This window comes from Anarhichas minor, unplaced genomic scaffold, assembly GCF_050575085.1.
Source record: "Anarhichas minor isolate MPS153535 unplaced genomic scaffold, ASM5057508v1 ptg000030l, whole genome shotgun sequence".
Lineage (NCBI taxonomy): Eukaryota > Metazoa > Chordata > Actinopteri > Perciformes > Anarhichadidae > Anarhichas > Anarhichas minor.
The window spans coordinates 6,866,896-6,890,000 of NW_027466476.1; the positions used below are offsets into that span (position 1 = coordinate 6,866,896).

The 23,105-nt window shown below is 43.3% G+C and overlaps 2 protein-coding genes and 1 long non-coding RNA gene across 5 annotated transcripts in view; 2 read left to right on the forward strand and 1 right to left on the reverse strand.

Annotated features, from left to right (window-relative positions):
* The first annotated feature begins 598 nt into the window (after positions 1 to 598).
* On the forward strand, positions 599 to 15,246 carry cux2b (cut-like homeobox 2b). The gene is made up of 17 exons (XM_076104997.1): positions 599 to 630; positions 786 to 865; positions 1,427 to 1,493; positions 3,816 to 3,864; positions 4,576 to 4,680; positions 6,226 to 6,417; positions 6,541 to 6,599; positions 6,704 to 6,752; positions 6,975 to 7,074; positions 7,539 to 8,168; positions 9,383 to 9,484; positions 9,637 to 10,472; positions 12,967 to 13,132; positions 13,317 to 13,622; positions 13,717 to 13,905; positions 14,012 to 14,288; positions 14,454 to 15,246. The coding sequence occupies exons 1-17, from the start codon at positions 599 to 601 to the stop codon at positions 15,244 to 15,246; spliced, it is 4,032 nt and encodes a 1,343-aa protein (XP_075961112.1).
* A 3,472-nt stretch (positions 15,247 to 18,718) lies between these two features.
* mtmr3 (myotubularin related protein 3) overlaps positions 18,719 to 23,105 on the forward strand; it is a 25,023-nt gene continuing 20,636 nt past the window's right edge. For all 3 annotated transcript variants that reach the window (XM_076104423.1, XM_076104424.1, XM_076104425.1), the window contains exons 1-3: positions 18,719 to 18,920; positions 20,730 to 20,805; positions 21,779 to 21,835. In XM_076104423.1, the coding sequence (XP_075960538.1) occupies positions 21,833 to 21,835 (3 nt within the window). In that variant the 5' untranslated portion in view covers positions 18,719 to 18,920; positions 20,730 to 20,805; positions 21,779 to 21,832. The remainder of the gene's footprint in view (positions 18,921 to 20,729; positions 20,806 to 21,778; positions 21,836 to 23,105) is intronic.
* Positions 21,659 to 23,105, reverse strand: part of LOC142964208 (uncharacterized) — a 1,812-nt gene continuing 365 nt past the window's right edge. Inside the window, exon 2 of the long non-coding RNA XR_012957516.1 lies at positions 21,659 to 23,105. This exon is cut by the window's right edge and continues 146 nt beyond it. This is a non-coding gene — a long non-coding RNA (uncharacterized LOC142964208).

Below are 23,105 nucleotides of genomic sequence, written 5' to 3' on the forward strand. Positions count from 1 at the left end.
AAATATGAATCAAGATTCTAATTATGAGAACGTTTGCTCTGGCCGGTGGGCGGTGCTTGGTTTTGGCTCGATTGTTTCAACATGGCGGCCGGGTCACAAACTTTCTCATTTCAAAGCTAAACAGTGAGATACATTTCTGAAAACATTCGCGCTGCGTAGTTTGACAGTTCAGAGTTCACGAGCCTCACGAGCAGTGATTGACAGCCGCGTTAGAGACTCCTCGGCTCTGATTGGTTGTTTTCCCCTCGGGCGCGGTGGATTCTTGTAAATGGGACATATCAGGATATAGTGACAGTTTGAGCAAATATGACAAAGTTATTGTTTCTATTCAAGCTACCTACTGAACCTATAATGTGTAAACCAATCCCTACAGCACAGAGCACTGACATTTGATTAAGATATTATTTTTGGTATAATATGAAAGATTGCCAAGGATAACCCTTAAACGTTCCAAACCTTCTTTCAATGCAGAGATGTTGTCAGTCTATGTTAGTGCTGTTTAAGGCAACAATACTACATTTTTAAGGATAATTTGTCTTCAATCTGTAACCCTGTACAAAAATGCCTCAATGTCCCCCATTTAGCTGGTCCTGGGGACATGTTGGGTTGTAGTGACAGCAACATTGAAAGGTTTTTAAAATCTGTCTTTGTGAACTTTGTCACACTTGCTGTTTCTCGCTGGTAGAAGGGTGGGATTAACACGTTTTTTTTCTGTCTCATGGCATTAAGTTGCTTTAAATACGTGGCCGTGATGTAGAGAAATAACAGGGTTTTTTTTCTCCCAGGGAGGAGGAGGAGAGCGGCAATGTTGGTTTGTCTGACAGACTATCAGAGGCCGAGGAGAAGATCAAGGTTCTGCATTCATGTAAGTGGTTTAAACACTGACACGTACTGTAGCTGTTACATTTAATTTCAACCTGAGCCAGTACGTGTGCGCTTACTGTGAACTGAAACACAGAAGCACTCGCTGCTTTGTTGACAAAGGTTCAAACTGACACATCTATGAATACAATTTTGTTTTCATCATGTGTAACAGTTTAACATCCTCTTTCAATGAATTCTTTGACTGTTCATGGTGTCCCCACGTCGGCAGTGTTTGAAGTAAGATTGACTTGTATTTTGAAAAGACTAGAGCAGAGCGCGTTCAATGCAATGGGCTCATTGCTTGGCCTTCGATATGGCTGCTTGCAGTTTTTTTGAAAACTACTCGTCCAAACAAGTTCAAACACAAGACTGCACTTCCTTGGGTCATCAGCAAGACACCCGCCAAGTGTGAAGTCAATCGGATGAACGGTTATCAAGAAAATTCGGAGGACAGATACAAATTACATCGGCAAATGTATTCAGTAATGTAGCTTTAAGGTCATGGTTCATGTGTTTTCTGTCAGTTAATATCTCACGTTTCCTGCTGTCTGCCTCTCACCAGCTTTGGACACTGCACAGACAGAGCTGCTGGACCTGCGGTGTAAATACAACCAGGAGATGACAAACAAGTAAGAGTCTGCCTCCGATATTACATTTTGTGTTGACGTGACCGTACCACATGTTTCTGACAAACTTTTATATGTCTTCGCCCCTCCCTCATGTCGTCGTGGGCACTGCCATTCTCTGTGGCCTTCCTCACTGGCGCTCGTTGTAGCATTTCAAGTCTTCTTTGTTTTGCCTACATGAACTCATGTCCAGTGTAGAGCTGAGGAATGCCATTGTAAAGGCAGAGAGTGACTCAGCCACTAATGCAGGTCGATGAGAGAGTTCTTGTGTTTGCCTTCACTGGCAGCTGGGCCATGACAGCCCTCAAGAAGAATTGCTCCATTTAAAGATTGCTTCAGAAAACACTCTACCTTGTCCTGGTCTTTGAGCGCAATGTATCCACCGCACGCCTGAAATGAATCTGAGCTTGTATGAAGGATGTCGATAGACATTCAAAGTAAACACTCCTTTGTTTGGGTTGTGCTCCAGAGCACAGTCAGCCGCTGCTAATGGATTTTCTCCCAGGCTTAATCCATGGCGCAATTGAACTGATGTTTCTAGACCCACTGCCATCCATTTTGTTGGATTGGACACATTTTCAGTTTGGGCTTACCTTTTCGTGTGCCGCTGCAGTTTGAAAGACCATCTCTGTTATGTTGTGTGTCATACCGTGTGTGTGTGTGTATGTGTGTGTGTGTGTTTGCGTTGTCCTGGTCAATTTCCTCCGTGCCCGACCCCAGAGCTCCAAGCTGCAGTTTTCCCTCCCTGACCCTGAGCCTCTGAACGCCGGGCCGGCCTTTATTACTCTCACTGACTGTTTCCTCAATGTTGATAAGAAAGACAATTTGTCTGCTTCGGCTTGAGTAGCTGAGCAGGTAATCAATACAAAACATTTTCCGTACTGCACAAGTTCATTAAACGTGGAGCTGACACCTGTTAGTGTTTGCTGTCAGCGGGGCGCCATCTCTTCTGGCCTTATTGATGGGACCGGGGCATCGCCGAGACCCTCTGAAACCAGGGCTGCACCACACAACACTGAGAGTCATTAATGCTAGCAGGTTTGGCTTGAGAATGTTTCACTATCCGACTGATTGCACATGTCGCTGTAGATATAGTATTGTCTTTTTCTTTTTTGATCGTAATGATTCCATTGGATCACTAATACTCCAGGTAACTATGCAGCCTGATGTGAGACAATAAGAGCAGTCAAGTGCAAACACGAAGGATGATGAAGGTTCGGCTGAATGTGGTTTCTTTAATGTGGATTTAAAAAAGTCTAATATGTTCTTTGAACACATTTTTCTTTTGGTGAAAAGGACTACTGTGTCCCGAATCTCGAGAAAACCCTATGTACATATATTTAAATCAATCACAGCATCCTCGTTAATTCATCCCTATCTACCTTTTGAAAAGCAGGTCCCACGTGTGTAAAATGAAACTGTTGAACTTCAAACAAACCTCATGAATAATCCTGCTGAGTTTCTGTTTAAATTAGACTACTCTGGTTGTGGGATGTATGAGTTCTGAGGATATGAATCATACGTACTGTACATCTATGGAGAGACATATGATTAAGGACGCAGGGGTCATTTCATCTGTGCTGTTCCTAAGTATCTGTGATTTCCAGTGACCTGTAGGACTTTATAATCAACCATTACACACAAATTACACTTTTTGGATTATGATATTTGTTATAGTCAATATCTTAATGTGATTTTAGTTTTTGTATTTAATATTTCTTTTCCAGAGTTTTCCTAATATTTTGTACAAAGCTTTGAAATCCTGTAGGGTGATAAGTATAATTGAACAGTTCAATGAACTGATTCAAATATACACTTTTTTTGGAGGCTGGTAAAATGTTTCCCATGGAGGTGTGTGTGGTTACGCTGCAGGAATTTGGACTTATGACCTCATTATTTCTTAAATCCTGGCTACGGTTCCGCTGTATGTTACTGAAGTGTCAACAAAGGGGCAGTGATATTATTATTTGACACTTTATTAGGTACACCCAAAACTAATGCAACAGTCCCACACTGAAGATTTTAGTTTTGGTTTAAAATAACAGAGGTGTTGATTTGGCCACTTTGGAGGCTGTGTAACTGTACACTGTTATACTGTGAGGTTTTTATTTACCCTCATTGATATAAATGTGGTGGATAAAATATTAGAAACACCTCTGAGTTTAACATTTGCATATGTCTGAGATTATGGATAAGAGTGGTGTAAGATGACCTGTTTAACAAGAAGAAAACAAAGTCCTTTATTAACAAAACTTGTGATAATATAATAGCTGTGAACATGGCTCAGTAATCCCGCGGTTATCTGACCGGGTGTGTTTGTTCCAGGGCGGAGGAGGTCGACGCCATCATGGCAAATCTTGAGAAAGCAAACCAGGTGAGTACAGTCTTCCTCTGCACTTCTCTGATTGAGATGCTCCTTCGTTAAGTAATCACTCCTGTAATCAAGCCTCGGCTTTAATTAGACACCCTCCGTCCTGTGTCCCCCTCCCTCCCCCCCCCTCCTCTTCTTCCTCCCACCTACACCTCCCCTCCCATGAGTGTGTGATTAGCGAGTGTAAACCTGAGCCCCTGTCGGTGGGCGCTATGGCAGCACGGCTCCACTCAGCAGACAACAGCAGACTGCCGAGCGCGATTGATGCCGGAGCGCCAAACGCCAGGGTTCTTAGTTATCTCACTGCCTTGATTGCTTCCTTTCCTGGTGATACCTCTTTTCTTCTGCTCCTTTCTTCTCCCCTCTGCTTTCCTCTCTCGTGCTCTTTTTCTCCCTCTGCTGCTCTCTGCCAGCAGCTCCTAGATAAATGTTCTCAAAATGAATCATTAATTAGCAGGCCGGGTGTGACAGAGCAGGTAAACAGTTTGGGGAATAAAGTGGGCTGACTAAACAGCCCCCTCAGCAGAATAAACCGAGTGGCTGCACTCGTCTGCGCGGGCCCCTATACTCAGGTTTTTCACTCGGCTCTAAAATCTCAGAGCAAGGACGCCCTCTTTGATCTATGTGTATGCTCTCACCTTGATCATCTCATTAGCCAATTGATGCGGCCGGTCTACGAAAACGGTAACGCTGTGATGCCATGTCTGTGCACAGAGAGCGGAAAAGGCCCAGAGGGAAGTGGAGAGGCTAAAGGAGCAGATAGCCAGTGGCCAGAGAGCCACGACAGGGAGCTGCCATCCAGCAGAGGGCACTAGCAGGGTAAGAACCACCTGACCCCATTATTTGATTTTTGACCACATGTATTCTGTGGTGGAATGTAACTGAACCTACTCAAGTACTGCACCTTCGTACAGTTATAGGATACTTGTACTTTACTTTATTACTTCCATCTTGTGCTACTTTGTGATTCTACTTCTCTACATTTCAGAGAAATTATTGAACTTTTACTCCACTATATTTATCTGACATCCGAGTTACTTGTTACTTTTCAGATTTTACAATAAGACGACCAGCTGCAACGTTAAAATTCTGCTTACATGTTAATGCATCACTGATGATAATACCATATATATATATTGTATAATTATATAATCTTTCATAATATAATACAAACAAGGGCCATTTTCCTGCATTATGTGTACTTTTACTTTTGATACTTTAAGGACATTTGGATAATAATGCTTCATACCTTTACTTCACACACTTCTGCACATAATGGAGTGTTTATAAATTGTGATGATGCTACTTTTACTTAAGTAGAGGATCTAAGATGCTTGTTTTCATGCCTCTGCGTCGGCAACAGCTGTGGCCAGAGGTTTTTTGTTTTTTTCCGTCTGCCGTGAATGCGATATCTCAGGAACACCTGGAGGGAATATCTTCATATTGGCACAAGCATCCACTTGGACTCAAGGATGAACTGACTAGATTTAGTCAGTGTGAACTCACACAACACATTTTTTGGCAATAACTCAAAAATTAAAATGCTAATTATGACAATTTCAGTGTCAAAGTGTCTAATAGGATAAAATTATGATATTTTGAGACGGACTTGGCTGACGGAGGCACACAACCGCAAGGCTGTTATTCTAGATTCTTATTTTTGACAGCTTTTAGGATACTACACATCATTGTTTCTGCCACTTTGTAGTTTACTTCCTCAGTCAACATGTCCACTATGGTGATGTTTGTCCCCCCAGGTTTTATTTTGAAGTTTAAGGTGTTGCTGTAAGTGGTGCATAATGAAAATATAGATTTATTTTTAGACTGAGACTTAGAGTTTATTCCCCAATGACTCCTCAAGGACCTATATAGACATGGATTCACATGTGCAAAAGTAAATAACAGCAACACCCATTTGCCCAGTACAGGACAAATACAACACAAGAAAAAAATATATAAACAAAATATTTTAAGAAACTGAACAAGATTGGTTAACTTAACTGATATTAAACATATAGTTTAAGGTCTTAAAACATCATAAATATCTCCTCTTTGAAATTGACAAACTACGACTAACACACCTAAATGTAGACAGATTTCTTGTGTACAACGCATTGGATTAAAAAGTCAGCATGTTGCATCTACTACCTTTTTGTCAGGTACAGTCACTATAGAAAAATTTAAATGCAGTATTAATGGTTACTTGAAGTGAAATTCTCTCACTTTCCAACTGCTGGAATTATATCAACACTGCAGAGGTTTTGATTCACCGGCTGGCCTCTCACCTTTTCTCCCACCCATACTCCTTTTATCACATTCTTTCCCCTCCCTCTCTCACGCTTTGTCTCCTTCTCACCCTGTCAGGAGAAGAGCGAGAACGGCGAGGTGTTGCCCTCCCAGCTGGAGGCTGCCTTGCTGGCTAAAGACCGCGAAATCCTCCGACTTCTAGAAAACATTCAGCGACTGCAGTTCACGCTACAGGAAGTCCAAGAGACCTCGGCCAATCAGATCCTAGAGCTGGAGCGCCAGCTTGCCTATAAGACGGAAGCTATCGAGGTGAGTGGCTGCGACATGTGAGAGGTGACAGAACACGGCTAACACCTTCCTCAGTCCTCTGATAACTAATGAGACCCTCATTAACATGAATTAAAACACGCTGCTTCTGTTTTTCCATTTCAGAGATTAGAAGCTAAACTGCAATCCCAGATGGACTATGAAGAGATTAAAACTGAACTCAGGTGATCATTTTAGTGTAGGCTGAATGTGTTTAAGTCATTCACAATAATAATAACATTTAGTCCCAAGAAAATGACTTTCTCTGCACGTTTGCTTCTGTCCGTAGTATCCTAAAGGTCATGAAGATGGCTTCAGCAAATGGCAGCTCGTCCCAGGTATATATATATGCTCCTGCACCATTTCAGTTTTAACCAGACTTTCTCTTAGACCTCTGGTTTCTTCTTAATGTTCTCTTGGTGTCGGGGAAGAAAAACTACAGCAGTGCCATTGAATGCTCCACTGATCGTCATCCATTATAAGGATATCTACAGCCGCTGCTATTGATTAATCGAACATTAACAGCTTTTGTTCTTGTGTGTGTTTTTGTGTGTGTATAGGATTCTTCCAAGGCTGTAGAGGCAATTTTGCTGCATAAAGAGGCCTTTCTTCCTTCTCACAAATACCTGGTGGATAAGGCCCGCATTTTGCACAGCATTGGTAAACTAAATGGCTCTCACGTTTGATTTTTAAATGTAGTTTAAATAGACAACCGAACAATTCTTAACGAAAAAGAAGCAAGTTTCTAAAAACTCCCCATAATTCAATGACTGCTTGGTTCTCATTGGTCAGTCTCAATCAATTCTGGACTCAATGCTTAAATCTCTTTGCATAAACTGAGCCTGCAAGATGTACTAGTTTGCGCTTGCAAGGATAGAAAGCAAGTGAGTCAATTAATTAAACATCTTGGAGCGCCTTAGTAGCCGAGTGGTTACAGCGCATGCCATATAACAGCAATGTCCCGGGTCAGATTCCAGCATTGAGACGTAGGTTGCATGTTATACCCTTCTCTCCCCTAAAATCTACTGAATTAATGAAATATCTGCTATCAGCTAGATACTAATTACTAGATTTGTTTACACTTGTACTAACCAGCATGTGTTATACTTGCTTTCTGTCACCAGATGATGACCATTCTGAGGATGCAGGTAGGGAGACTGGCAGGCCGCCCGGCTCCCACTCGTCCTCCTCTCATGCGGATGGCCGTCCCTCCCCCAGCCCCGGTCTCCCCACACTGGACGGCTCCTCCTCCAGCCACGATCTGCCCCGTCCATTTTCCGTGTCGCCGTGCTCCGGGGACAGACTGTCAGGAGACCACATCCTTCACAAGCAGCTCCTCTCCCCACACTTTAAAAAGGAGGGCCTCGTGGCTTTCCCCACCGCCCTCTATGCAGCCAAAGTCGCCCTCATGTCAGCCACCCAAGGCTCCGTGGGGTCGGGCAGCGTCGACGCCGGCCTGCCCAGCGACCAGTCAGAAAGCGGCAGCTCGACTGCGGGAGACGATGACCAAGTGGACACGGCAGAGATCGCCTTCCAGGTGAAGGAGCAGCTGCTGAAGCATAACATCGGCCAGCGTGTGTTTGGCCACTACGTGCTGGGCCTCTCCCAGGGCTCGGTCAGTGAGATCCTGGCAAGGCCCAAACCCTGGAGGAAGCTGACTGTGAAAGGCAAAGAACCTTTCATTAAGATGAAGCAGTTCATCTCCGATGAACAGAACATCCTAGCACTTAGGACCATCCAGGTCCGACAGAGAGGTGAGTGGAAAAGACAGTGACAGAAAATGTATGCAGGTTCAGGTGAGAATGAAAACGCTCTATTTGTATTTGTAGCCTGAGCAATAAAGATGGATTTTAAACATTTCTAAACCATTGTTTTGGAAGTGTGAATGAAATGTCATTCATATTCACTCACTGCATTTACAATGACAGTTAAAGGATGAGTCTGGTGATATTCTATATATTTCTTAATGCCAACAAATCTATGAATAGACGAAAACCAACAATGAATTTATCTGACTAAGAAGTATTGTGTGTGTAGCCAAAGCCTGATAAATCTCCTTCCTCTGTGCTCCATTGTTGTCCACAAACACATCCCTGAGCCACACTGCTGCACTGGATGACAGGTTCCTTCATTGTCATGAACATGGGCTCTGTAGTTTATTTTGACTCAATCCCACATACAGCGTCCTGCTGCTGGAAATACTCACTAGAACAACAAATATTCATTCATCGGCAGCTGAATATAGTCCCCAACAAATAAAATATTTACTCTTGTTTGAGCAACGTTTGCTGAAATCTATAGTGCCCAGCTGTTGGAAGAGAGCCTTTTCTGAGAAATTAAAGTATATATTTGTGACCCTTTAAAAAAATTAACATCTTGAGAAAATGTACTTGGCTTTGGTCGTGTCATGGCATTTGTTGGCAATAAGAAAAATGTAGACTCATGCTTAATACTTTAAGTGGAGTTAAAGTCAACAATTAGATTTACATTTACTCTCACTCTTGTTCTGTCTTGAAAATAAAAGGTTTAGATAAAACAAGTGAAACAGGTCTCCATAGGTGGCCAAAGCTACCAAAATAAGATATACAAAAAAACAGTTGCTGTGAGAGTTTTCAAAGGACGTACCAACAAGTTTTTAGAGCAGATGTACTTATGCCATCTTGTTTTGGTGGCTCAGCTTCTGGACCTGTGTACGTTTAAACCCTCTAATCTACTTGGACCTCATCCTTGACTTCATCGCGGCTTCCTCTGCCATGTTTGTAGTGTTACTTTTAAACTTTGTTTTCTCCCTAGATTCACAGCGTTTGAAAGTTGAGCTTCCCGTATACTGCAACCTCAGACAGCACGCGCTCAAAGGCAGCCATTGATCTACCAGTCAAAAGCAAAGCCTTGGAACTGCTCTCTGATCAACCATCCCACTCATCCCCCTCCTCTCTCCTCTATCTCTTTCTGTTACCCTCTGTGGCAGGGAGCATCACTCCGCGCATCCGAACTCCTGAAACTGGGTCAGACGACGCCATCAGGAATATCCTGGAGCAGGCCAAGAAGGAGATCCAGTCCCAGAGGGGAGGTGAGGATGGAGCTGCGAGTCATACGTCATAGTTAAAAGCCATATTGATTGATTTTCTTTTTTTATCAAATACGATGAATTTTCTTTGCATCTAAATTGGAGAGGCGAGTTGAGAATGCGTCAGTGTCAGAGTGTGGGTCTTTCTTGTTTAGGTGAAGGCAAGTCGTCTCTGAACAGCTCATCAGGCAGAAGCAGTAACGGGCCGGGCAGCAGCTCTGACGAAACCATAAAGAACATCCTAGATCAGGCCAGGAGGGAGATGGAGGCCCAGCAGCACGCCCTGATGGAGATGGAGGCCTGCGGGAGGGCCCCGACTGCCAGCTCAGGACCTCAGGTAGAGCGTCTGGGGCCCCCAGAGCGCTCCAGGGGCCTGCCTCTACCCATCTCCATCAAACAGGAGGAGGGAGGCTGCGTTACAGTCTGCATGGCCAACCCTATCCGCAGCCCCCAGACGCCCCTCAGTGTCCTCTCCCCGGCCGCCTTTGTCCAGAACATCATCCGCAAAGTCAAATCAGAGATCGGTGAAGTGGGCTCCTACTTCGACCAGCACTGGTCTCATGAGCGAGGGTCAATGGTGATCAGTGGCGTAGGTAGCTCCCTGCCCTTCAATTCAGTCTCTCCCTCCTTGTCTTCCTCCTCTTCCGGGCCCTCCGCTTTGCCCCGGCCCTGGCCCCGTCTGGAGAACGGCGAGTGTTGTCCCCCCAACAGCGAGGAGGCCTCCGCTGCTGAGGACGAGCTGGTGCTGGGCCGGCCGGTGGAGGTGAAAGTGGAGTCAGACACATCGGTGAGTGGAGAGTCCCCTGGGCCCGGAAGGCTTTCCTACTACCCGGGGTACATCCCCCGAGCCCTCAAGCCCACCGTGCCACCGCTGACTCCAGAGCAGTATGAGATGTACATGTACCGAGAGGTGGACACCCTTGAGCTGACCAGGCAGGTGAAGGAGAAGCTGGCAAAGAACGGCATCTGTCAGAGGATCTTTGGTGAAAAGGTCAGATGTTGCTCTTTATCATTTAAAAAAAAAAACTCATGCATGCGGCAACACAAGCAGCCTGCTAATGCTCTGCTGAACCTGTTCTTACTGCGATAAATGTGGAAGGCATGAGAACAATCACGTTGTAATGAGATACAATAAACATTTTGGTATATTGAATTGACTAAATTATTTTTTAGGTAATAATGATAATTATCTCTAAGATAATATTAATTTGTCTGTAATGATTTGCAATTTGCAACCCAAATTGTAAAGTCAGTTTTGCTTTAAGTACCTTCCCCCTTGTCTGTCACAAGACGCACCATGATCAAGGTTTCACAAACCGGAGCATCTCCACGGACAGGCTTGTTTTTTGTCACAGATACCGAGCCATGAAAAAGTATTCGCCGTGTCTTGCATATTTGTCACACAGAATGTTTTCAGATCTTCAGACTGCGTGTAATATTGACCAAGGTCTTCTGACTAAACACAACACACATTTTATTATTTATCTAATGCAACAATCGGATCATCCATGTGAAAAAGTAATTGCCCCCCTTTTAAATGTAATAAAAGGCTGCACCACTTTAGCAGCAATAACCGCAGCCGGTTTTATAATATGATGTCAGGTTTTCACTCACACACAGTGGAAGAATTTAACCTGGTCTTTATGCAGAAAGACACGTTAAAAGTGAAGCACGCTGCAAAACCTGTTTTGTTTTTTCAGCATCTCCGATCTGTTTTTGCGGTTTGGATCATTATCCCGTGCTATAAGAGTTCGGCACTGGGCAGAGTTCATGCTTCCCTTAATAATAACAAGTCTAATAACATCATGTTTGACTGTTGGTATGATGATCATACCACAGTGGCTTCAGGTACAGCTCTGCGTATCTCAGCCCTATTGGATTATTTGTTATACCAGGTATGCTAGAACCTGCGTTGTCTGAAAAGTTCCACTTTTTACGAGTCTTTCAGGCCATTATCCTAAAAGCCTTCCGGGCTGTTCTGCATGTGAGAGAGCAACGGTTTCCACTTTGCTACTCTCCTTTGAATCCAATTTTTTCCATCCCTCTCTTATTGTGGAGCCATCAACTGTCCTCAGCTGAGAGTTCTGCATTTCTTTGGATGTTCTGCTGAGATCTTTTGTGACTTCCTGGATGAGTGTCCTTGTGGAACCTCTGGGAGTCTGGCCATAAGTTTTACCCCAACACTATGTTCTGCACATGAATAGCTCTCACTGTGGTTAGAGATAGAGTCAACTTTATAGTCCCAGAAGGGGAATTTGACTTGGGCACAGTGCTACAGTCCGTTGCTTAACGTAAAATAAAAAACATCACAAAAACAACAGCCATCTTAGACCATAAGAGAGTCCTTGACATTGACAGCACGGCAGCTTAAAAAAGAACCTGTAAGAATAAAGTGCTAAAGAGTTAAAGCACTTGTGTATTTGTCACACACGCGTACGTCTTTCCAGTCTGTACGATTTTCATCTCTCATGGAATTTCCTTTGTGGCACAGTGTGCTTGTAAGAATTTTGTGGTGATTAATCGACTCTGATGGTAAGATTTATTATAAGTATTCAACTGTGTGTCTGCAATTCAATCGTCTAAATCTAGTTATTAGTCGAATGTGGTTGATTCAGTAACAAAAGCTGAATACTTTTTTAAATGGGTGGTATCAGTGTTGGATAAGTTTGTTCCTTAAAATGAAGGAAATCATAATTAAAAAATGTGTTTTACTTTAGTCAGATGTTAAAATCTATCTAAAATATTATAACCATCCACTGTAACAAATATGCAGCCGAAGAGGAAATGCACAAAGCTGCCTTTTATAAGCATTGTTCCTGAATTGAGCTTCTCTATGTTTGTACAAGTATCAGGTTTTTTTTGTTCCGCTCCAGAAAATGTCTTTATTTCCAGAAAATCCCATCGGGTGTTTTCCTACACGCCTTTGTTATTTATCACATCCTCTGTGGAGTAGATCAACATGTTTAGCTTTCATGGTGCAGATTTTATTTTCATGATATTAAGGGTTCGAGTCTTGATTCTCCAGCTTGAGACTTTTCCGTTCGAGGTATTCATATTTGTAAAGACTTGACTGTTGACCATGTTTTCTGGCACATTCAGGTGTGTGTTGAGATTTTATCCATGTATCGAAAAGAAAATATAGAAGAAAAAAAAAACATTAATAAAACATTTTTTGTTTGTTCATGTCCAGACATATTCTCTTAGTGAATTAATTTATGATCATACTCACAGAAACCATCAGCACTCTACTTCACCATGGATTTTTTTCATCTCCATAAACTGCATCTGACAGTATTTGAATAGACTCAAGCTAAACATTTATGATGTGCTGCTTCCCTCTAGTGGTTGTTTGCTGAAAGTGTATCACTGAGGCAAACTGATATTTTTCTTGTGTGGTAACAATTTGGAAAATCAACCATTATTTACACATGTGTTGTTAGCAGCATGTGTAGGTACGACATATTAACCCGTATTGTATTTCACAGGTGCTGGGGCTTTCTCAGGGCAGCGTAAGCGACATGCTGTCTCGGCCCAAACCCTGGAGCAAGCTGACCCAGAAAGGCAGGGAGCCCTTCATCCGCATGCAGCTGTGGCTACTGGACCAGCTAGGCCAGAGCCTCAGCCAGCCCCCGAACCACGTCCACGCTCTGGGTGAGACTGCAGTTAACACACACACTCACATCAAGTGTGAATCTCACTTAGGATGCTTTGGTACCAAAAAAAATGCTGAATTAAAAAACAAAAATTGATGCAGTATTTAACCCTACATAGTGGGACTTTGGTTACATGTAGGCTATAGACTTACAGTTTTTTTTGTGATGCCTCCGTTCTCCAGATATAAGCCCAGTGACGGCCCATTCCTCGCCCTCCCCGCCTCCTAGTCCAGCAGAGCGCCACCCAAGTCCTCTGGTTGAGCCCGTCAGCCTCTCCCTGGAGAGTAGCAAGGAGAACCAGCAGCCTGAGAGCCTGGGCATGGGATTGCCCCCCCACCCAGAGGGAGGGAAATCCACCCCTGGCCTAATGGCCCTGCATCAGCCCACAAACCCACTGGGTATCCAAGAGATAGTGGCCATGTCTTCGGAGCTAGACACCTACGCCATCACCAAGAAGGTCAAGGAGGTGCTGACAGACAACAACCTAGGTGGGTCGACGTTCACACTGTGGGGTTAAGCCGACACTGCTTATGAATTCAGACGCAAGTCCGACATTTGCTGTGTATGTTTTGTTTCCCACAGGCCAGCGTCTTTTCGGGGAGACCATCCTGGGCCTGACTCAAGGCTCGGTGTCTGACCTGCTCTCCAGGCCCAAACCCTGGCACAAACTCAGCCTGAAAGGCAGGGAGCCGTTTGTCCGCATGCAGCTGTGGCTCAATGATCCACACAACATAGACAAGCTGAGGGCCATGAAGAAGATGGAGAAGAAAGGTGGGGACCCGGAGTGTACACTGTAATATCTTTCAGTGCAAGTTTGAGAACGTGCTGGTGTTTTGTAATCCCCTTACACGTCGTAATCTCACTGTCTTCCCTTCAGCCTATCTAAAAAGACGATACGGGCTGCTGACCACCGGCTCGGACAGCGACTCGCCTAGCACTCGTTCTGAGTGTGTGAGTCCGGCCTTGTCCTCGCTGGACCTGTGCCCCTACAGCCAGGCGAAGAAGCCTCGGGTGGTGCTAGGAGCTGAGGAGAAAGAAGCCCTGAGGAAGGCCTACCTCCTGGAGCCCTACCCCTCTCAAAACACCATTGAGATACTGGCCTCCCAGCTCAAACTCAAAACAAACACCGTCATCAACTGGTTCCACAACTACAGGCCAGTCCAATGACCTTTTTATAGTCTGCTAATGGCTGCCTCTTTTGTTTTCATCACTACTATACATTTACTTCCAGCTGCAACTACACACCTGAAATATATATTTAAAACTTGAATATCCTGACATTTGAGTGTTTGTCTGTCTAACAGTCTGTCTGTGCGCAGGTCCAGGATGCGACGGGAGGTGCTGATGCAGGGTCTGCTAGACAATGACACAGATGCCGAGCACCACAGCTACTCCCCCTCAGTGACGCGGAGCCCCCAGTCTGACGGAGAGGAGAGGAGGCTGCAGCAGCTCTCAGGACACATCCACTCCATCCTTCCTCTTAGCGCCAACACCGCACTGCCTCATGTCAAACAGGAGGAAGACGAGAGGGAGGAGGGCTCCATGAAACAGTCCAGAGTCCAGTGTTTCTCCACAGCGGTACAGTTCCCACAGTTGAAAAGCGAGCACGAGGATTCCATCGCTGGCTACCGCGAGCCCCATTCGGCTGGCCAGAGCCTGAGGCAGGAAGAGGGGATGAGCAGCCAGGCTCAGGGGCTCTACCCTGGCACAGTCTCCATAGACGGCCCCCAGAGAACCATCCAGTCCAGGCACGAGGGGGAAGACTCCGGGAAGTCACCTGTTGACCCCGTCAGCTTCAAGGCTTCGTCAGAGCCCTGCCGCAGCAGCCTGGAGGTGTCCCTCAACTCCCCCTCTGCTGCATCTTCACCCGGCCTCATGATGTCAGTGTCCCCCGTCCCCTCCTCCTCCGCTCCCATATCGCCCTCGCTGCCCAATCCGCCCTCAACGAGCACCAATCACAGCCTGGACCCTAACCAGCTCCCTCCCTTCCAAAGCCCCAAACTCAACAGAAGCACTCAGAGACGCAATGAGAAAATGGCCAACCTCAATAACATCATCCACAGGCTAGAGAGAGCAGCCAATCGAGAAGAAACACTGGAATGGGAGTTTTAAGTCCCCTTTTACTGTATTTAGTGCTGAAGACCCTCGCGGCACATAGGAGAGTCTCCAATAGAAGCCTGAACGGAGCCTGGCTCCTGAAGGCCTGTCCTCTCAGACTGATAACTCATAGGAAACGGGAACGCAGAACATAACATATGGCTGAATTCCCTACAAGAACTTGAAGAGTTGAAAAAAAATTTATAATTGTGTATTTGTTTTTTTTGTTGTTTTCTTTTGTTGTTTTTGATAATGCATACTACTTTGAAATATATGTGACAGCACTAGCTGTTGTTTTACCAATTGGACTTGACATGAAGACTTTTGCAGCTATGGTGTCATAAAATGTACACTGAAGTTCTGTTGATTGCCACTGGGTGAGATTAAAAAAAGACCCCTGTCTTAAGCCATTAAAAGCACTATAACTATTTGAAAAGAGACATTGACCAAATTTGCTACTTTTTGAATAGCAATTTTTCAGATTTTGTCTGTAAGACTGGACAGTTTAAGTCAAGTAACATGAAATCCTAATACTGACTGAGGGATAGTCCTTTAAGACTCTAAATATTCAACATCTTGTATGTACTTAGTTTCTTGGTGATATGTTTTGAAATATTTGTAACTCACGTATAAAATGTGGTTGTACATGTTGTAGAATTGTCTGCAATAGCCTTCTCTAAACCTGATGTAGCATGGTACTCACCTGACCCTGTTACCCTCTGTAGTTAGTCACCTGTGATTATACTTGAGCGAAAACAACTGAAAAAAAAAAAGTTGAAAACCCTGCAAAAAATATGAAAAAATGGAAACGTTAAATCTAACGAGTAGAGTACTTTTAGTGTTTTCTTTTCTTTTTTTCTTTGTATAATCCTTGAGGTTTACAGTTTAGGGCCCTTGTGCTTTTGGTAGTAAGTGAAACATTCACTACACACGAGTACAGTTTACATGATTTATTTCAGACTTACCTCTCCGACCCTCGAAGGCATTGGTTCTCAGACTGTAACAGGCCAAGACACACCTGGTTTACCTCAGATTATGTTGATGCACATCATGCTATGACCATGCGTTTCATTCTTATACATAAACATGACCCACACTTATTTGAATCAATGGAGGGAAAGTACTCTGTATCATGCCTCGGACGTGCAGAAGTGGCGAGTTTTAATGAGCAAAATCTGTCTTTTACAAAGAATATGCTGCTGTTTGAAGAGATAGGGAGCTAATAATTCCGTTATATGTATGTGTATTATGATCCCCCTCACAGGTAACACCTGATTGAGTGCACTTTCTCAAAATGGGTCATTTATTGTAGTTAGAATATACGTACTTGATCAAACACCTCAACCGCTGAGCACTGAGCTGATGTTTAGCTGAGCAGTTTGATATGAAAGGTTGCCTGCTGTGAATTGATCTCCCTGTGGGCGAAATCTATCTGAGAGCATGATGCAGTATGACCTCTGATCAACATGAAAGCATCCAATCTGTAAGTAGACTATATTCAAGGACACAAAAGGTTACAGGTATCCCCTCATATTATCTTTGACCACTTGTGTATCGTGTCTGTAGAAGTTTCTTTGTCATGCTTGCAAGATGTTCTTTATGTATTTTGCCTCTATTTTATACTCAGAACAGTTAACTAGATATTCAATACCTCGTGTATGAACTACTTACAGCACTTAGATTTTGATAATTGTGAGGACTCAAGTAAATTTCAAATATCAACATTATCCTAACTTAGTGTCCACAAGTCTTTGCCTTTACTGTATCGTTGAAGTTGGTAGTAAAACACTTGCACATGTCTACATAGTTCAGAGGACTTGGATTGTATTATGTAGAGATATATATTACACGATTACTAAAAAAAAAAATAATATCTTACATTCTTGGAACAAAATGTGCTGATTATATTGAAATAGAGTGTACAGATTTAATAAACCAAACCCATTCAAGCCAGTTCTGGTCTGGCAAGCTTGCCCACGTTTTAGACCTTCTCTCAGGGTAGTCTTGCTTTTTAAAGCTTTACTGAAACAGTTGCGCTCATCAGTGGTGGTGGTGACTACGATAAACATTATGTGGTGTAGAGAATGACTCCGTTAAATATTTAATGGATCTATGGAAGTTGTGTGTATACAGGAAATGCAACTTTCACAGCAAGTGGTGGATTGTTGGGAGAGCTGTTGCTGTTTTGTAATTCATTACACAGATGTGTCAAAGTACAGTGCAGATTGGAGCTATCAGGATGAGGCTAATGGGTTGCATTTTGAGATCAGTAGACTTTGCTCTCTAAAATACTGTTTTGGTTTTCTCTTGGAGCCACAGAAGATTTTTCTCTGGTTTTCGTACCACCATTTTTTTGTGTGCATAATATACTGTATGATTAGCGGTGGCATTTCTAATGTGGAGATTTCATTGTCTTCCATGGTAACATGGACATATGACTGAAAAAGAAATGTATTTAAATGCATTATCTCTTCATGTAAAGCTCATCTCATTGTTTTGCATGCGAATCCATTCTGGTCTCATTACAAGGGATAGGACTGTGTTTTGTGTTGTTGTTCTTGCACAGGGACATTAAATCAGCACTTAAAGTCTTTTTACATTAGTGAAGTCCATGCATGGTGCAGCTGATAAATCTGGCTCTCACAAAGTCACAATGAATTCAGTCAAATCCGAAACCCAATAACTTACCTTCAGGTAAATACTTAAATCAAGATTATTTTGTGCCATATCATATGCCTCATGCATTATCCTCACAGGAGTAATGCCTTGTGGTAAAGCAGTTTTTAAGAGGGGTGTAGGGCTTTTTGTTACCCAGTAACAAAAGCCCTACACATTAGATGTTTTTATTTTGTAATTGACATTAGTCACTAAATAATGAGGCAATTGGTTATAGCAACATTTGAATGATTGTATTCAGAGTTGTCAATATAGAAACAATATTTACAACTCTGACACTTGGGGTTTGTCACAAAGAAAATGTTTTATTTGAAAGTCAGCTGTGAGTCAATAAAGAGAAGTGTCCTGCAGGCTTAAATAACTGTCTAATGCCCTGAAATGTCAGGCTAGTAAATGTTAAAGAATGGACAAAGGTATGCCGAGCCTCTTTGAAATGAATTTGCATATGTAAGCCATCATTCAATACATAATTGTTTAAGATCCTGCTGTGTTGTGTTGTTATTTCTTTATAGCGAGGAACAACCACACTACAGATAAATGCAATTAAATGAATGCCAAAGCCCACTATAAAACCTTACTGTCCTCTAATACATACTATATTCATCTAAAACATGATATATCCTTGTATATTTAGAGCAGTTAGTCTTTTCCACATTGTTTGCTTAATTAGCAGTCACTAGATTTACAAAACACTAAATTACGTCCATTGTATTCACAGTCGAGGCCAGTGTTTACATGATCGTACCGCATGCGTGTCTGTGGCCCCTCCCCCTTCGCCCAGAGGGTTGACTCTGACGCGATGACGTCACTCGCTCACGTAGGGTTCTTGGGCTGGAAGAATTCGCGGCGATGGCGACGACTGCTCGGTGCTGGAGAGGGACGCAGTGAAGCTGGCCTCGGCTCGGATATGACTAATGCTTATTTCGATCGAGGTTTATTTGCTGCGTTAGTAATTGCACGGGCTTCGGGTGAATCTGTGGCTTTTTAACTTCTTCATCACTCCTTTTTCTCTGGTGAGTCCGCCGGTTGTGCTCGTTCTCCTCGGGTGTGTTTTGACAGAGGCCTCCGTGTTGGGTTCCGCCCTCCATCTCATGACAACAAAAACAGTTTGCAGAGAGCTGCGCTAGCAAAACCCGCTAAGGTTAGCTAGCTAGCCAGCTTACTGGCTTGGTCTATGCCACAAAGATACAAATGGGAAATACCAAAGTACTATGAGATAGCAACACAACACCACACTGTTTACTAGTAAACGTTAATGTCGGCTGCTTTCAATCCACATAAGTGTTGGCTTGCTAGCAGTAATTTAACTATTTAGCTAACTATTGACGTTAGCTAGCGTTAGCTGCAGACAACCTAGCTTAATGGTATCGTTAATTTACTCTAAAAAAGGGAAGGGCATCAGTGATGTTGACGTTAGCCAGCTAACTAGTTACTTTTGCATGTTGACATGTTGGTGACGTTAGTTTTTTGAAGTTGTCTGACGAACCTGTTAACATAAGTTAACTGACGTTAGCTAACTGACTTTTCTCTGCTAATAAATGGCTTCTACAAAACGTTAACGTTATATGTTACAGTGCACTTGGTTTGCTATCACTCGTAAGACAATTCAGAATTGTTTAGTACGGTTTTGGGATAACTAGTTATAGCTTATTCTTTACCCACGTCACTGTTATTTCCAGACACACAACGTTATGCTTTTGTGTAAGTTAACGTCAACGTTAATCCTTTTTAGTGCCTATCTGACCGTTAATGTAATTCAGTGAAGCTAACTTTTTGCAGTTAGCAAAGTCAACGCAGTTTATTGCCTCGGTCAGTATTTCTTTTTTGAATGTTGCTAACATCGGTTGTAGATTGGGGCTATTTTGCTTGCGTATGCAGCAGCCTGTGATGCGTGGTGGTGTCACGGGACAGGAGTACCGTTAAGGCTCTAAGGGGTTTAGCCTGAACTCAGGACCACACTGAGCCGTAAACACAGGTCATGGTAAACAGAGCCGTGTGTGTGTGTGTGTGTGTGTGTGTGTGTGTGTGTGTGTGTGTGTGTGTGGGGCAGATATGCTTTATCAGGTAGCACCAGCAGTCAGAGCTGGACTCGTCAGTCAGTGACTTAATGACCCCCCCCATTGCTACTTCACAACACTCTCACAAGCAGATGCAACGTCCTGGTCTGACTTCTCTGCAGTGGGAATTTTGTCTCATTTTTCTGCCCTTTGGCATTGTAAATCTTCCCCAAAAGGTGTGCTGAGGTGCTCATTCACCGACACTCTCAGATCAGATTTCAGTATCTGTAAGGGTAGCTGACCTTTACAACTATTTGTGGGCCTGTATGCTGAGAGATCTCTAACAGGTTACCTGATTCAAAAAGAGATGTTAGGCGATATCACTTTAAGGACATTCCGTCATGATATCAACATAATTTGGCTTTACCTGCACACATAATGTTTATTTTAAGCTAGTACATCTACCATGTCTCCCATTAGCTTGTGTTGACCTAGCAGCAGGGGTTTGAAATGTATATTATGCATGAATGTGTTCTTGTTTCTTTTTGAAGGTAAACATTAAATAGCCGGTTAGCATGACTGAACCATGCCTGTATGTTGGCTAGACCGTAGATTTCCTTTGCTTCTATACCCCATTGGCCTTTTTCCATTCCACAACTGCGTTTAAGTGGTATCTCTGAGCTCGCATGCGAGCCACTCTGACCACCAGTACAGCTATATTTGCAAGGGAATCAAAAGAGCCTCTGTAGCTTGAGAAAGTCTGCTGTTTGTATGGAAAACCATTTGCTTTATTATTCAGTTGCATATCTGCCTTCATTTTCACAGATTTCCATGTCTTACTTGTGAGAGTTTCCAAACAGGATCATCAGGACTACTCATTGTCCATTACTGATTGTCTGTGGTAAGTCTAACTGAAGTCTAAAAGTTAAATCACATAACCAACATAACATTTCCAGCCATCTGTTGTTCCTTTTTAAATATGTCCTCCGGTACATTTGTCCCTCTTTATTATAACTGATGCAACTGAGTATAAGCTTCACCGAAGGCCTAAATCCTGCCATTGCTTGGCAAGCCTTCCCTTGTAGTGTCCTTTCATGTGAATTGGTTTGCTATTGAATGTTTTGAACATGACTGCCCAATCAGTTCATTTCCTAGACCCATTCCCTGAGAAAGTATTTACACATCCTGATGCAATCTCACAAATAAAGTAGTTCTGCAGTTTCACCAGCCTTCGAAATCCAGCCACTCCTTGCATTGTTTTTCTTGAGAACTCCTTGAAAGTACTACAAGTTAGTATAGAGAAGGGTGTTAGTTTTGTTTCTCATTTCCTGGTATTCATTTCATCCGGAGTAGATACAGTGATCTGGTTGATGAGACTCAAAATTTGCTCTTTTTGATGCCTTTATTTGAGAGTGTTCAGTAGAGAAATGAGTGGAGAGAGAAGATGGGTAATGTCATCGAATCGATGACTTTGCAGTTTGTAGTCGGGGCCTAAGGCCCAGATAAACTTGTATGTACATTGTACCACATGACCACAACCACCTCCCTGTATGTTGATGTAAACGTTAACAGTAATTAATTTGAAGTTTCATATATATTTTCAGCAAACCGTCTGTCCAAGATTGTCAATTAACACTTTTGTTATGAGATAAAACTATTGAATTTCAAAACCAGTCATCAATAGTGATGCCCTCCCAAAATAAGCTGTGTGACAAGAAGTACAGATAGCAGATAACAAGACAGAATAGCCAATGTTGTATTTTGATAATGAATTTTATTTATTAAATTGTGATCAGACCACATATAAGAGGATGATGGCTTTGTGCCCCATATATGATTGACATCTCTCAACATTCTGTGTTCCTCCTGTACAGACTGGTCCAGGCAGGAGATCCTCGTTGGGTGACCCACACTCCTTCACAGGGGCCATGGTAAAGTACCTTTCAGCTCATGCATGCTTCGGACAGTAACTGCTGTGGGTCCCGTGGACCTGGGTGCATTCTGCAGAATCGGAAACTCTCCATTGATTTTCCCTTTCAATCAGCTCTGTTTACCAGGGAGTAGACAGTCAAATCAGCTGCAACAGTGTCAAAGGTCCTTCAAGGCTGCTGTCTAAGCAGGGCAGCTTTTCGTGTTGTATCGTCGCATCATGATATAACCACTGGATCGGGTGTGTTGCCTGTTGAACTGTGTGTGTGTGTGTGTGTTCTTGGCATTCTGCTGTGTGACGGCTGCCCCCTGGCTGGCCTCAGCTGGCTGCTCCTCCAGCAATGACCACTGCGTGTATCAGCTCGGCTCATGCCGAGTCAGCATGAGCTGCCGCTGTCAGTTATCTGCCATCTCTTTCGACCACCTTAATCTTTCTTTGCACACCGTTCGGCCTAAACTCTTCTGCTGACCAAACAGCCCCATAGATTCTTGTTGATGTCTGTCAGCACAAGGCCATCCACCACCCCACCAGTTTGCCTTTGAGGAAGAATCCCTGACGCTGCTCGTATATCCAGGCCTCGCATTCCCCACCGATGGGCACCCTCTGTGAAATATGTTGCATAAGACTACCGTGACCTCGAACATTTTGGCCACCATGAAAGCCTGTTGATGAAAACTGCCTTTAAATGAAAGAAATGTCCCTAATTTGATTTTGCCAACCAGACATTTGATTTAGGCTCTCCTTTCATTTCATGTCTTGTGTAAATGAGTGACTATGTCAATTGCTAGATTTACAGCGACTCTGGCATCTGTTATATCGTGGCTTGTTGCACAAGGGGTGATTATAGTCAATTGGCCTGGGTTGCACGTTACAGTGTGGGCGGGGAGGAGAAGACATCCATGCAAAGCAGCATAAATGCAGTCCTGTCAAGTTGGCTTTAAATCAACTCCCTGTTACAACACGGGGTGTGACACTTCTGACATTAATGTGGAAGCCAATTCAAGCTGTGAAAATCTAGACAAAATGGAGAAGTAGCACTTAATTTCCCCCCCCAAAACGACTACTGAGACATCTTTTGTGAAATGTTAACTACCCAAACAATTCCTACAGGGCAGCTTAGTTGTCAAAGCTGTGAATGCACATGGAGCAGGGTGATAAACAAGAAAATACTCAGCCGGCCCTGGACAGATGTATTAAAAGCCATATTAAAACTAAAGAAAACAATCTGCCTGAAAGAGGGTTGTGGTTGTTAAAGTGGATACTAGTTCAGT